This window comes from Lactuca virosa, chromosome 6 (genome assembly GCF_052849685.1).
Source record: "Lactuca virosa cultivar CGN04683 chromosome 6, Lactuca_virosa_CGN04683_v6, whole genome shotgun sequence".
Lineage (NCBI taxonomy): Eukaryota > Viridiplantae > Streptophyta > Magnoliopsida > Asterales > Asteraceae > Lactuca > Lactuca virosa.
In genome coordinates, this window is record NC_136431.1 from 179,671,701 (window position 1) to 179,686,705 (window position 15,005).

The following is a 15,005-nucleotide window of genomic DNA, read 5'->3' on the forward strand; positions in this document are numbered from 1 at the left end:
AGTGAACATGAATTATGCATATTATAGTTTATCCAAAAGTTTATCCAAATTGTTTGTAATGTAATGCAACCTAACTATACCTACTATAGTTAGCGTATTTGTTGGTAGTGTACACTTATTATAGTTTATTGTAATTATTTGTAGTAGTGGCAAACCTTGGTATATGATTCATATCTTCAAGATAAGGTAAATAATATGTATTATCATTCACATGTATTCAATTAGTACTATACTTGTCATGGTTTACCAAATGTTTGTATGTAACGGATGTAAACTTTGTTTATGACGATTTATTATTTCACCATACTTAATATAGTAAAAACCCATTTGTTTTCTGATGTATGTCTACATACCAAGACAAAATGACACATAATGTAATAATATATAATCACATAATGATACACACCTTGCTCAACAAGTTACAAGGTGTGAATGAAATAGATCATATTTATCTAGTGTTAAGCATGTCTTTTCTGTTCTTGGAAAATTTATAGAAAAATAATCAAAGGTCCAAATCAGAACCCGTAAATTCTGAGAGTTTGAAAAATGTGTCTAGTTCGTTCATAAATTTTATTATGATTTTTAGTGATCTCTAACTTGTGTGAAAATATCCATATTCACATACTGGTCCGGATTTGTTCTTGAAATGATAGGCTGTTTTGTAAAAATCACCATAAATCGTAGAAAAATCGTATAGAGATGTTCAAGTAGTCATTTTAAAGGTATAAACCTGAACTATTTGCATCTAATACATTTTGGAAAACTAAAATGTTTAAGTTAACCAAAACAGTCCGTGAATGGAGTTAAACTTTCCTGATGAAAGCTGTTGGAAAAGTTTAGTTGTGTTCTTGGTGTTTTAACTTGTATTCCCCCCTTAAAACTTAAGAAAACATGAAAATATAGGGGTATGAGCTCACCTTGTGTGTTCTTAGTGGATGGATGTTGAAGAAAAGGAGTGTTCAACTCAAGAACACTTAGAAGATGCCTTGAATATTCGAAGATCTAACATGAAGGTGATGATGTTTGTGTAAGATATCTATGATTTGAGTAGAAAGGAGTGAAATAATCATATGGAGGATGTTAATACTTACCAAAAGTAGAAGAAAATCTTGGAGGATAGCCTTAAATCTCGAAATTTAGAGAGAGAATTGAGAGATAAAGGTGTTTGTCTTTTGGAGGAAAAATGAGAGAAATGAGAGAAATGTGAGGAGAGAGGAGGGTTTTCTAACCCTTGACCAAGTGTATGCCTGGAAAATGGTGGCAAAAGTACTAATGAATGACTAGGTATGGTGGAAGGAGATGAGTTGGTCATGGAGTGGTCATGGGGTGGTTGCTTGTGTCATACACCAAAGCAAAGTCAACACTCCACCAATAATATCCCACCCACTCTTCTTGGATAAGGATTTTGCCTCTAAACGTGATTAATTATGAAATAAGGGGTTTTATATGTTAAAATATGGTTTTGGGTGAAAATCCCGCGTTAAAATAATTAAAAACGGACTTAAAATGCAAAACTATTCGAAAACCGGGTGAAAATGGCGAACCTGCGAGGCTTCTCGCATTGGGGAACCGAAGGTGGCAAGTTTCGGTCCTAAGGAGGTGGGGACCGAAGTGGCTTGTGAGGCTAGGAGCGAAGGCGAAGTGTCAGAAGCGAACCTGGGCGAGGAGCGAAATAGACCGAGAGGAGGTTCGGTCAGAAGGGACCTTCAGGTTCGGTCCTCGTGGTTTCGGTTCAGCAGCTTCGGGTTCGGTTCTAAGAGGCTAGTTTCGGTTCTGAGCAGTTCGGTCCCTTAGGTCTCGGTCCTTAGCAAGTTCGGTCCCTATAGGGGACTTCGGTTCTTAAGAGGGTTCGCCCCTTCAGAGAGGGTTTTGGTTCCTTAAGGCTATCTTACCCATTTTTGCCCGGTTTTAAGTGGTTTTTGACCCGGTTAAGGGTCGGGATGACCCGAATGATTATGAAAAGTTAAAGGAACTTTTGAGAGAGATTTGGGAGAGATTCTTAATAGAGAGAGATAGAGTGAAAGAGATTGGGAGAGATTTCGTTTGCGACCTCTTTGAGTGTTTGGCTTCGCAACGCAAGGTCCGTAAACCCCGCTAAGCCATGTTTAAGGATCTTAAACACTCCCGATGAGTATGCAATAGTGTTTTATCCCTTTGGCTCATTACTACCATAGTTTTAGGTTAAGGAAATCTAGATATATGAACTTTTCAATTGATGATTTCTCATTAGAATAGCAAGTTGTACAGTAATTACCTAACGTAAATCCTAGTATACAAGTCGACCGGTTTGACTTGTTGACTTTAGTTGACTTTGACTTGACAGAAAATTGACGGTTGTCACACCCACCACCATCGTCGTCGCGACCTCCACTACCACCGCCGCCGCCACTGTCACCAACACTACCGCCTCCACCACCATCACCACCACCCACCACCACCGCTACCACCATCTCCTCCACCACCACCACAACCACCGCCTCCACGACCGCCACCGCCACCAACACCACCGTCGCTGCCACTACCATCACTCACCACCACCACCAATACCAACACAACTGTCGTCGCTCCCAACTATATATATATATATATATATATATATATATATATATATATATATATATATATATATATATATATATATATTGGGATCCTCACAGTTACTCCTAAGTTACCATCCATATTTAAGATGGAAAACATAGTGTTACCAAATAGAAATATATATATATATATATATATATATATATATATATATATATATATATATATATATATATATATTGGGATCCTCACAGTTACTCCTAAGTTACCATCCATATATAAGATGGAAAACATAGTGTTACCAAAGATACACCTTATAAACCAGTAGCTTTCCAAAACTCCAACTCAAGTCCATAAACCCAAAACCTGACATCCTAAACCCTAAACCATAAACCGTAGACACTGAACCATATATAAACCGTAAACCCTACACCCTAAACCCTAAAGCCTAAAACCTAAAACCTAAACCAAAAGAGTCAATCTTCTTGGTATATCATCTTGCATTGTATCAAGGTGAACAATCTAAATTCACTAAAAATATATTGTTGAGAATAACATATGTAATTTACGAAATACCGCCTCCTCTTGATGATAAAGGGTTGTAGTAGATGATTGATTTGAAATGATGATAATGTGATCCTCACAATTACTCCTAAGTTACCATCCATATTTAAGATGGAAAACATAGTGTTACCAATTATATATATATATATATATATATATATATATATATATATATATATATATATATATATATATATATATATATATATATATATATATATATATATATGGAAGACTGACCATGAGTCTAGTTCTTTATACCACAATGGGTCAAGAAGAGTCAAAGATACACCTTATAAACCCGTAGCTTTCCAAAACTCCAACTCAAATCCATAAACCCTAAACCATAAACCGTAGACACTAAACCATATATAAACCATAAACCCTACACCCTAAACCCTGAAGCCTAAAACCTAAAACCTAAACCAAAAGAACCAATCTTCTTGGTATATCATCTTGCATTGTACCGAGGTGAATGATCTAAATTCGCTAAAAACATGTTGTTGGGAATAACGTACGCAATTTATGGAATACCACCCATCACCGCCACCACCGCCACTGCCACTACCACTACCAGTACTACCGCCGCCTCCAGCACCACCACTGATACCATCACCCACTAGTACCACCTCCGTCTCCACCACCACCACCGCCGCTGCTAACACCACTGCTACCACCCAACACCACCGTCGCCGTCACCTCCACTACCATTGTCGCCACCACCACCACCCACCACCACCACCACCACAATCACCGCCTCTGCCACCGCCACTGCCGCCGCCACCGTCACCAACACCACCGTCGCTGCCACTACCTCACTCACCACCACCACCAATACCAACACAACCGTCATCGCTCCCAACTATATATATATATATATATATATATATATATATATATATATATATATATATATATATATATATATATATATATATGATAATGGGATCCTCACGGTTACTCCTAAGTTACCATCCATATTTAAGATGGAAAACACAGTGTTACCAATTTTATATATATATATATATATATATATATATATATATATATATATGGAAGACTGACGATGAGTCTAGTTCTTTATACCACAATGGGTCAAGAAGAGTCAAAGATACACGTTATAAACCAGTAGCTTTCCCAAACTCCAACTCAAGTCCATAAACCCTAAACCCGACATCCTAAACCCTAAACCATAAACCGTAGACACTGAACCATATATAAACTGTAAACCCTACACCCAAAACCTTGAAGCCTAAAACCTAAAACCTAAACCAAAAGAACCGATCTTAGTGGTATATCATCTTGCATTGTGCCAAGGTGAACGATCTAAATTCACTAAAAACATGTTGTTGGGAATAACGTATGTAATTTACGGAATACTGTAGTGGAATATGGTTTTTGGTGCTCTAGTGTTTATCATGTTCTAGTGTTTATCATGGATAAAATTATTTTTAATTTGTATAATGTTGTTAGGTTATAAAAATGGATGAGGTACGACCAATAAAAAGAAAAAGACGTCAACGCGGTATTGTTGCATTCAAGAAAAATTATCGTCCTGAAGAGTATAATGTTAAGTTCAATGAGAATAATATCCCAAATGGTGGCATGTCAACCCAATTTATGTCTTGGTTTGGCATGAATGTTCAACAAAGGTTTCCAATAGATGAAGATCCGGGTAAAGTTAAAGATAAATATTTTAACGATTTATGGTTGGAAGCCAAGGTATTATATTTTAATTTTTACAAATATGAATAACTTGTTAGTTAGTTATTATGTTGAACATTTTTTGTTTTGAAATTGTAGAAGTAGTGGAATATCGAGTCTGATGACATGAAATATTATATGAAGAGGAGAGCTGTGAAACTTGCCTCAAATTTTAAATCAAGGCTAGTTTCAAATTTTTTTAAATAAATAATTAAATGCATGTGCTATATATACCTTTATACCTGGCGATGTATGGGATAGATTCGTTGCACAAAAACTACCCCTGAGTTTTTGGTCTGTTTTAATTGTTTATTTATTATTATTATTGATAATATTATTAGTATGTTTACAAATAATTAATAACATTTTGTTGATATGTATGTAGGCAAAAAGTGCAAAAGCTAAAGGAAATAGTGCTAAAAAGAAATCCCAAAACCGCGTAGGACGAGGTGGATGGCCGGGTCTTGAAAAAAAGCACTTATTATATGGCCTCAACTTTTAGCAAAATATGAGTTTCTAGAACGTATATAAAATGAACGGTCTAAGTTGCATTTAATGTCTTTCGCAATAAAAGACAAAGAAAGCATATGTATGATCTTCCACAAAAGACAATTGAAGATTTCAAAATTTTGGTAACAATTATGTTTTTTAAATAATGAGACTTTGATTATTTTTAGTAAATAAATGTTACCAAGTATTTTTTTTATATAGGAACGAGAAGAGACTTTTGGGGCCCGAGCACGGGGGGATCACAGACAGTATCCAATATCATTGGGCCTACTAAGGTTTTGGGTGGATTGTTTAAGAATGTGAAAAAAAAGTCGAAACTCGATACCACAGGTCGACACGAGCCCAACATTCCGTGAATCTAATGGTGTTTGGTGGACGATTGGTAAATATCCACCTATTGAGGTAATATATTTATAGTTTTTATATAAACTTATATTAGATGTATAGTTTTTTTGTATGATTTGTAGGTTATGACAACATGTCATTTGCTATTAAAAGTTGCTGATACTGAGTTGAAAGTAGCTTATGGTATGGCATGGCCAACCTCAGAAACGGTTATACATTCAAAACCAGTAAATGAAGGTTGTGTTAAAGTTCAGGTTGATGAGATCATAGAAATATATGAGAACTTGCTTGTGCATGTCGTAACACGAACGGATGAAGTTGAATTTGTTAAACATCTGCTTCATACCATCGTTCAATGGCCGAGATATGCATTAAAGGTATATTTTTATTTAAATACAAAAATATATATATTAATATAGTTTTATTTAAATATTACAATCTATTTAGCTTGCAAACAAAACACTGAGCAAGTCAAATAGTGGTACGAGAATGGGCTCGAATACACGTTGATGACACCACAACTTCATTTTTTCGTCCACAGGTAGTCGTAGTCGACTAATTCACTCTTATAAAATGTTGTTAATTTAGTTTTATTTGTTAATATTATAACAATTTATTTGTTATTTTAGTTTGAGGAAAACCACTTTCCTTATCATCATCAAATGGATGCTAATGAACCTTTTCAAGGTGGTTTAGGTGGTTTAGTTGATATGGTTAGTCTTAAAAAAACTTGTTTTATGTTTGTTTTTGAGTGTTTAATGTTTGTATATAATCATATGTAGTACTAATGATTTATGTTTGTTTTTAGATATTATCTATGAATCCACCACAAATTGATTTAAATGCACTCGGAGTCGGGCCCGGGCTAGAACGTGAACGTGAACCCGAACCCGAACTCAATCACGAAACCGAACCTGAACCCGAACCCGAATCCGAACCGGAACCGGAAGCCGAATCCGAACCGGAACCGGAACCCGAACCCGAGCCCGAACCCGAACCCAAACCATTTACATTTGTAGATCCTGATCTTTATATATCCTTGAGCAAAGTACAACAATAAGTCCTAAAATTCAAGCTATTGCTTTTCAAGTAGCAAACTTTTTTAAGAATGCACATGGCACATATATTTTTTCACCCAGAGGGATGTATCGCGACAAAGTTCGACTTCCCATCCTATATAGCGAGGTGTTACAACTATTTTTAAGGGGTTGACTTGATTATAGCATTATACATTGGTTTGCGATGTAAGTTATTATATTTTTAATATGGTATAATAACATTTAGATATAATTAATTTTACTAACATTGTGTAGTATATATAGGTGTTTTTCTAGGTCTCCCAATTCCGAATGCGCTTTTTTTGATCCGTTACGCATTGCAAGATTAGATACACAAATAAGGATGACGGCTGTCGCCGAACATATCGTAGAAGTATTTTCGTATCATGAAGGCAAAAAATATTTTCTTGCTCCATATTTACAGTGGTATTTTTTTCTTTCCATAATACATTCGCATACATATACACACTACACATATATGCTTAGTTGTTCTATATATTTTATATTTTTAGTGACCATTGGGTTCTTTTTATCCTATGTCCGAATTGCAAATCTGCTTATATTCTGGATTCTTCAAAAAATGATCCGAAGAAATTAGACGAATACCTTTTTGCTTCTTTGATAAGTACAATTTTCTCGGGACGATTTGATAAGTGGGAGAAGGTAAAGATATGTTTTCTGTTGTTTTTATCAATTTATTTCAAATGGTTTGAAATATGTAATTGTGAATTAAATGTAGTGCTATAAACAAAAAGGTAGTTGGGAATGAGGATATATAGTGATTAAACACATGCGAGAGTTTGTTGAGACCATTCAACATGATTTTCAAAATAAAGTAAGTGTTTAGTATATACTAGGTTATAACCCGTGGACACCACGGAGAGAAAGAAAAGCACTAAAACTAAATAATAAATGTGATCGTTAAACAATGATTAGAATAAATTTATTAATTTATCACCTTTACCCGATAAAGCACCTTGAGCATACAATGTTAAAACAACTTGTATTTAGATGAAGACACGAGCAAAATTGTATTTCTCAAACATAGTCTCCACCTAAAATCAAGGTTAATCGACAATTAAGTTTGCATACTTCATTTGAAACTGTAACTTGAAAATCATTTTTAGGAGTATATTGTTGAACATACCATCTCAACCCCGTTCTTTACAAGATTCGAAGATTATATACATAAACTTTTAATTTTTTTCTTATTTCATAGTGAAGTGAAATGTGTACCAATAAATGAAATCATGTATGTTTTGTGTAAACGTTTCAGGATGTCAAAATTGGAATTCAATAGCTCAAAAACATGCTAGGAATGGAGTGGTGAGTAAAAAATCTTCCAGTTTGTTTAAATTGCTTTGATATTTTTTTCGTAATATTTAAAATTTGTCATTTTTGTCATTATGTTCAATTATTATGCTGTAAATAAGAAAAACTCCACATCCAATTACAAAACCAAATCAAAGTCAAGATTTTAGTGATTGTGTTGTAAGTACAAAAAAACACCAATCATAAAAAAAAGTCACACAACAAATATAACTAGACACATAACATATATAGACAACCACACATATAATGAGAAAATTACACAACTTAATGAAAGTACATTGCTATGAAAACTAAGAAAAGTATTGTTTGATTACACAAAATAACCATAGTTTACAAATACACAAACATTGTTTTTCAAAACAAAAAAAAAACTATAAAAAGTATGATGCTATAATTTGCTAATTAGACATTAACAAAAGTACATTGTTGTTTTTGCATTTAAAAGGGATGTATAAATAAATGAAAAAAATAGCATGATACTTTTGTAAAGTAAATTAACGGGGACAATTTCTGAAAAAAAAAACTTCAACAAATGAAAGGACCAAATTGTCCTTTTTGCCCTTTATTCTTTTTATTGCACCGAATCATTCATCCTTAGTTAATTTTAATAACACATATATTAAAAGACATTATTTTATAATTAAGGTTAAAAGAACCACCATTATTTCTTTTAAACAGAAAAGGGCATAAAAAGGACCATTATGCCCTTTTCTATTAATATTGTGCCTTATCAAGAGAAAAAAAACCTGTCACGGTAGTGACTCCAAGAAATATCCAAAAAAGACCAATTTCCCCCCAAATACCCATTCTCAAACAAAACATACTCAATGGAGGATGTTTCTCCAAATTATGAATCCACGTGTTTCATGATTATAGCACATAGAAACCTTTAAAAACACCAAAAGTCATAAAATGTTTGAACCAAACAAACCATAATGTCAAAAAAAAATAGCAGGAAAAAACTCATAATTGTACTTAAAAGTAAAAAATCAATTACTTTTCAACCTTGACCTTCAATCTGTTCTCCTCTCCTAGTGATGCTGACGATAGCTTTGATCTTTTTGCCCTTTATTTTTTTTATTGAACCAGATCATCCATCAATCAAAAATCGATGACTAAACACAATATATGAGACAAAATGTCAAAATGGCCAATTTAAGTAAAAAAACAGGAAAAAAAAACTTAAAAAAATGAATAAAAACATAAAAAAATAACATTGTATTTGGATTGAATGGTTGAGGATATGGTAAAAGCCATCACAGGACCAAATTGCCCTTTTTTTCCATTATTCTTTTTATAGCACCAGATCATCCACTCTTAGAGTAAAAAGAATGAAAAATCTAAAATTTATGTTATAAGAGTTTTACATAAGAAAAGTCTGATGCTATAATATGCTAATTAGACTTTAACAAAATAAGAATATTCGAGTAAAACACATCCTTGTTAAAAAGAAACGAAATATAAAAAAAGATTCATACTTTCAATGATGTGTAATTTCACCATCAATAAAAAATAGATGACTAAATAGCATGGTACTTTTGTAAAGTTATTTAACTTAGACAGTTTCGGAAAAAAAAAACTTTTGATAGATGAATAAAAACATAAACAATTAACATTGCAGTTGCATTGAATAGTGGATTTGAGTAATAAATCTCAACTGAAACAAAATAAACATATTTATATCAAACAGAAAGTACTAACCTTATGTTCTTTTCATCATTTCTTCTTAGTTTTGGTGGGTGTTCGGAGTTATGATCAACCAAAATTAATTTGTATGGGTAGGTGGGAAGAGCACAACATCGATTGAAATTTGTGGCAGAAGACCAGATTAAGCATATATGTATATGATTTATTTTGACCCTGTTTTTTGGGATTCAATCGAAAATTATATGCATTTCAGTTATTTTTTACATAAACAAATTCTGAAAATATTGGTACAACAGAAAAGCTATCAAAATCGGTGGCAAAAATTTAGGGGGATTAAGCGCATTTTAGTTATATCTGATTAGAGGTATTTTTGGTATTAGATAAGGTATTTAAAATAGAATTCCTGATTTTAAGGGATATTGCCGATTACATTAAAACAAGATTTGAGCGGGAAAAAATTTAGCAGAATACAGGAAATTGTGCCACGTGGCAAAAATAGTTGTAAAAAGATGACATGTGGACAAAAAAGAGTCTTTTATTAGAGATAGATTTAAAATATCAATTTTTCTATATAATTGTATACATATTTATATAATTTATTTGTTTGTTGTAGTTTTGGAAAAAGAAGATGTTTGTTTTGCCTGATAAACTTAAAGATATGGTCTTAGAAATGATATCACATTTGATTGAAATGGTGATTGATAGTCGGAAAAGAACTCAGTAAGAATTCATTAGGATGTTTTGTGTTTTATTATAACTAAAACTTAAACTATAAAGTAATTGCTTTTTGTGTAATGGTGCAGTATTTTGTAATACCTTTTTGTTTATTGGTATTTTTTTTGCTACCATCAATGGCAACCGAATTGTGCTATTTAATAGAGCGTTTTTTGGTGCATTTCTTATCTATAAGGCGGTTCTACATTTTCTAATGTTGTTGACTAACAGCATCAACAAATGATTGATGATATTATATGTTGCCATTCGTATTGTATTTTAAAAGGCGGTTTATTTTCTAAGACTGTTCAACAAAAGCATCAAAAAATACGTCTATTTTATTTTATGAAGCTATATTTTATAAGACGGTTTTGGACAGCATCAAAAAATAAGTCTATTTTATGAAGCTATTTTTATGAGGCGGTTTTGGACATTTTCTAAGACGGTTGTAGAACCGCCTCAAAAAACAACACTATTTTATGATGTTATATTTTTTGAAGCGGTTAAATAACCAAGAAATAAAATAAACCGTTTTATTAAACCTCTTTTGTACTAGTATGCTTTCATGAACATTAAATTTTAAAAAAACTTCCATGACTCTATTTTCATAAATATTATAATGCACATGTCGAAGCCCTTAGATGAGATCCAACCATACTCTTTTATCTTAGTTTAAAAGAAAATCATAATTTTGTAGTGTAAACGGACTGATTGATGTTGTCATCAGGTTCACTTTGTTCAAACATGATTGTAATTTTATTTTACCCAATTATTTAGACTTTCATTCTAGCTTTTAATAAGATGTAAACACTTAAAAATGTAATTCTAATTAATAAAAATCAATCGCTGGTTTTAAAATGAGACTAAAAATGGTAGAAGTCTTTACTCTCTGCACATCGTTGGATATTTGTTTCATCACTTTACACTCTTCGCCAAATATTGTTTGCAATATAGTTTTCTTGCTGTAAAAAAAAGTAATAATTTTTAATTGTTATATTAATTGTAAATTTCGAGTTGAGTAATTTTAACCATTTATAAATATCTACAAGTTGTTCACTTGGACTCGTTCTATCGTTACATAATTAATAGTAGTAAAAGATATCTAATAAACTATAAACTACCAGTACCCATGCATCTTCGTGAGTCAAGTGGCCAGCAAATTGGCATAAACTATACATTTTTTTTATGATTCTGACTGAGCAGTTGTATAGTTTACGACTTTAAGTCAAATTGTTCTTTAAAATCAGGCACTTGACTCACGAAGATGGATGGTAGATGACAATGGCTTTGGAACACAAAATCATGGTTGAAGCCTCACCCTATAAGTACAACATCACAGTACTTGGAGAAAAATGTATCAACATCTAGCTTCTTCCAATCCCTTTCATCATTATTGCTAGAAACTTTCAACTTTTCTTTGACAATTTTAGTCAACAATGTCGTTTTTCATAAGAGAGTTTGAGCACCTCAAAATTTCACTCGAATCCATAAAATCTGCCACCCACAACTTTGATGCATGCAACTTCATTGCAGAAGGTGGATTTGGTAAAGTATACAAAGGAGAGTTCTCACGTTCTGAAGGTCCAACCATCGGTGCTGTAAAGCGCTGGAATGAAGATCTGGATCTGGAGTTTCGAAGGGAAATCATGTTGCTTTCCGATAATAAACATGAAAATCTCATCTCACTCATAGGATACTGTGATGAGGAGAAGGAAAGAATCCTTGTGTATGAGTATGCACCAAACAAAAGCCTTGACTTTCATCTAGCAGACCCCAAGTTGACGTGGGTTCAACGTCTCAAGATATGTCTTGGGGCTGCACGTGGCTTGGAGTACCTACACAATCCCAGGGAAGCCCAACGAGTCCTGCATTGTGATATCAAGAGTGCCAACATCCTATTAGACGAAAACTGGAACGCCAAAATTGCAGATTTTGGTTTCTCTAAATATGGGCCTGCGAACATAAATCGTTCGTATCTCATGACCCAAGCCAAAGGCACGTATGGATATGCTGATCCTGAGTTTGTGGAAACCATGATATACACGAAAGAATCGGACGTCTACTCCTTCGGAGTCGTGTTATTCGAAGTTTTATGCTCAAGGTTTTGTATTGATTTTAGTTGTGATGATGCACGCCGATCCCTAATCAAATGGGTAAAGAAATCATCAAAAGAAGAAATTCGAGATAAGATTATTGATTCTGATCTAAGGAAACAAATGGAACTTCCTTCTTTTGACAAGTTCGTAAAATTGGCATTACAATGTGTGGAAAGAGAGCCGAAACGTCGCCCGTCAATGGATTTCGTTGTGAGAACGCTTGAATCTGCACTCAAATGTCAAGTATGTTATTCTTTCTCTTTTCCCTGTATAGTATTTTTTACTGGAGAAAACAAGAAAAACACCAAATACAATTGAAGTAATATGGAACGGAGACAACCAATACATCATATCATATGGATTAATATATAATATGTCCGATTGAAAATGTGTTTGAAAGTTTGTTTTATAATTGTGATCAAGTATATCATAACAACCTTTTCTTTGCTGATTCTAGGAAAAAAGAAGATTGTCGAAGATCAAAAGAGCTTCAGGTGTCCTGTTGGGCATTGTTGTTGCCACTGTGCTCCTTTAGTCTAGGGGTCATGCTAGCGTTTTTGTTTTAGACTTTTAGTAATATTATCATCGGTTTAACAATCCTGTTTTGGCATTAATTAGCTCTTTCAACCATGTAAAATGCGGTTTGATCGATCAGGCCTCACACTGACGTTTTGGGGGCATTTTAGGCTTCATATGCAATTTATAAAATTTAGGTCTTTATATATACTGGTGTAATTAAAAAGGAGCCAAAAAACCCGAGTCTTGTATTCGCATCACAATCGTTCCAGCCTTTGTTCTAACACAATTTTTTTTTAAAAAAAAAATGCTACAATCTTATAAAAAATATGTTCCATCCTATGTTTAGTTTAGTTTAACGGAAAATCAATGCATTCCACCGACGACTTGTTGTCTGCACAAGGTCGTCAGTATAGCCTTGTCGGTAAAGGTGGAAAATGTCGTGGGGATAGATGTCGTCTGGTCAACCAATCCAGACAACAAGTCGTCGGAAAATTGTTGTCAGAAGTGATTTCGAGAAAAAAAAGTTTTATTATATACTCTAATAGACGACTTATCGTCGATATTATAGATGCAATATGTACCAATGACTTCTTGTTGGGAAAAGGTGTCAAGCAAGTCGTCTGGAAAAGATTGCAACAGTTGTTTCAGTATCAGCTATAGTGACGACATGTTGTCGGTAAAGGTCAAAACCGTTTTTACAATTATGACTTGTACCGACGACATGTCGTCCGTAGAGCTTATTTATTTATTTTTCACATATTTTTTTATATATACCAAACCTATTTTTTTAAAACAAATCTCGACATTATATGTGCGAAATTATGTCAAACAATAAATAAGCATAACAAACCATCAAAGTTCAAATTAAAAATCTACTACAAAAAAATGATAAGTCTTAAACAAACATTGTTCAAAATAACATACAAGATCAAAAACAATCTTCCCACGTCCCCTTGTTCTCCTCGGTTTCGTTGGTTTGTTCGGGGGTATTTTGTGGAATCATTGGGATTGAATTGAAATTGTAACATTGGTGGTGGTTGGAAGTTATTACGAGCGCCAATGAATTATTGTACACTTGTTGCATATATTTCATTTGTTAGGTTAATGCAACAACATGAAAATTATTTGTATTTTGTGGGATATGGAAGATTTGGAATATCTGGAATGTTGATTTGGAATTAAATGATTGTTGATGCTTAGTTTCCTTCCAACTCCACGAACATGTCTACGTCTCTCACAAGGGACACGGGTGAGACAGTGTTCTTCATTTAAGTGTTCGCTTTCCCCGAGCTCTTCTTGTATCTTTCTATACTCTGCTTCAATCTTTTCCTAAAATAAATAAATAATAAACATACATTAATTAAAATAAATAACTAAATTTAAACAAAATAATAATAATAATAATAATAATAATAATAATAATAATAATATGCCTTAAAAAAACTATAACAACAACAACAACAACTATAACAACAACAACTACTACTACAACAACAACAACATATTAACAACGTAATAACTTCGTTTATTACTTACCAAATCTCTTTCTGATTGCAGTGTAAACCAACCTAGACCTTCCTTATAACGCATTTGTCTTCACATATTAATATGTTGCAAGGCTAGTCCTTTTTCAATCTATAATAAGCCAAAAACATTTAATATATTTATATAAGTGTTAACAAAATTTTTATATAATACAAATAAATTTAATTATTTCCTCACAGTGTATGTCTACATATGACCTACTATCATGTCGTTCGAAGCATCGTCGTCCACTTCTTCCAGTGAATTTATTCTTGCACCTTCCGCGTCATCATATTCGCCAACTTAGTCAAAATAACATTTCAAAACATGTTTATGTTCTTTATAAGCTCTTTGGCAATCGACATTTACAACCGCTCGCATGCTTTCCCACAAAGTTGCACCCCGATACATATCATGATCAAAATATGTCTACAATAAGAAAACAAATTTAATT

General features: G+C 33.2%; 1 protein-coding gene across 1 annotated transcript; it reads left to right on the top strand.

The window, feature by feature from the left end:
- The first annotated feature begins 11,677 nt into the window (after window positions 1-11,677).
- LOC145120815 (receptor-like protein kinase HERK 1) lies at window positions 11,678-13,230 on the top strand. Its single transcript, XM_079056610.1, has 2 exons — window positions 11,678-12,751; window positions 12,966-13,230. Exons 1-2 carry the CDS (start codon window positions 11,849-11,851, stop codon window positions 13,041-13,043), a joined length of 981 nt encoding a protein of 326 aa, XP_078912736.1. The 5' UTR covers window positions 11,678-11,848; the 3' UTR covers window positions 13,044-13,230.
- Window positions 13,231-15,005: the final 1,775 nt, after the last annotated feature.

Bases quoted from the DNA above. Each gene is read 5' to 3' on its own strand.
- LOC145120815 (XM_079056610.1), top strand. From the start codon at position 11,849: ATGTCGTTTTTCATAAGAGAGTTTGAGCACCTCAAAATTTCACTCGAA. The intron at 12,752-12,965 runs GTATGTTATTCT...TGCTGATTCTAG, and splicing joins AATCTGCACTCAAATGTCAA to GAAAAAAGAAGATTGTCGAA.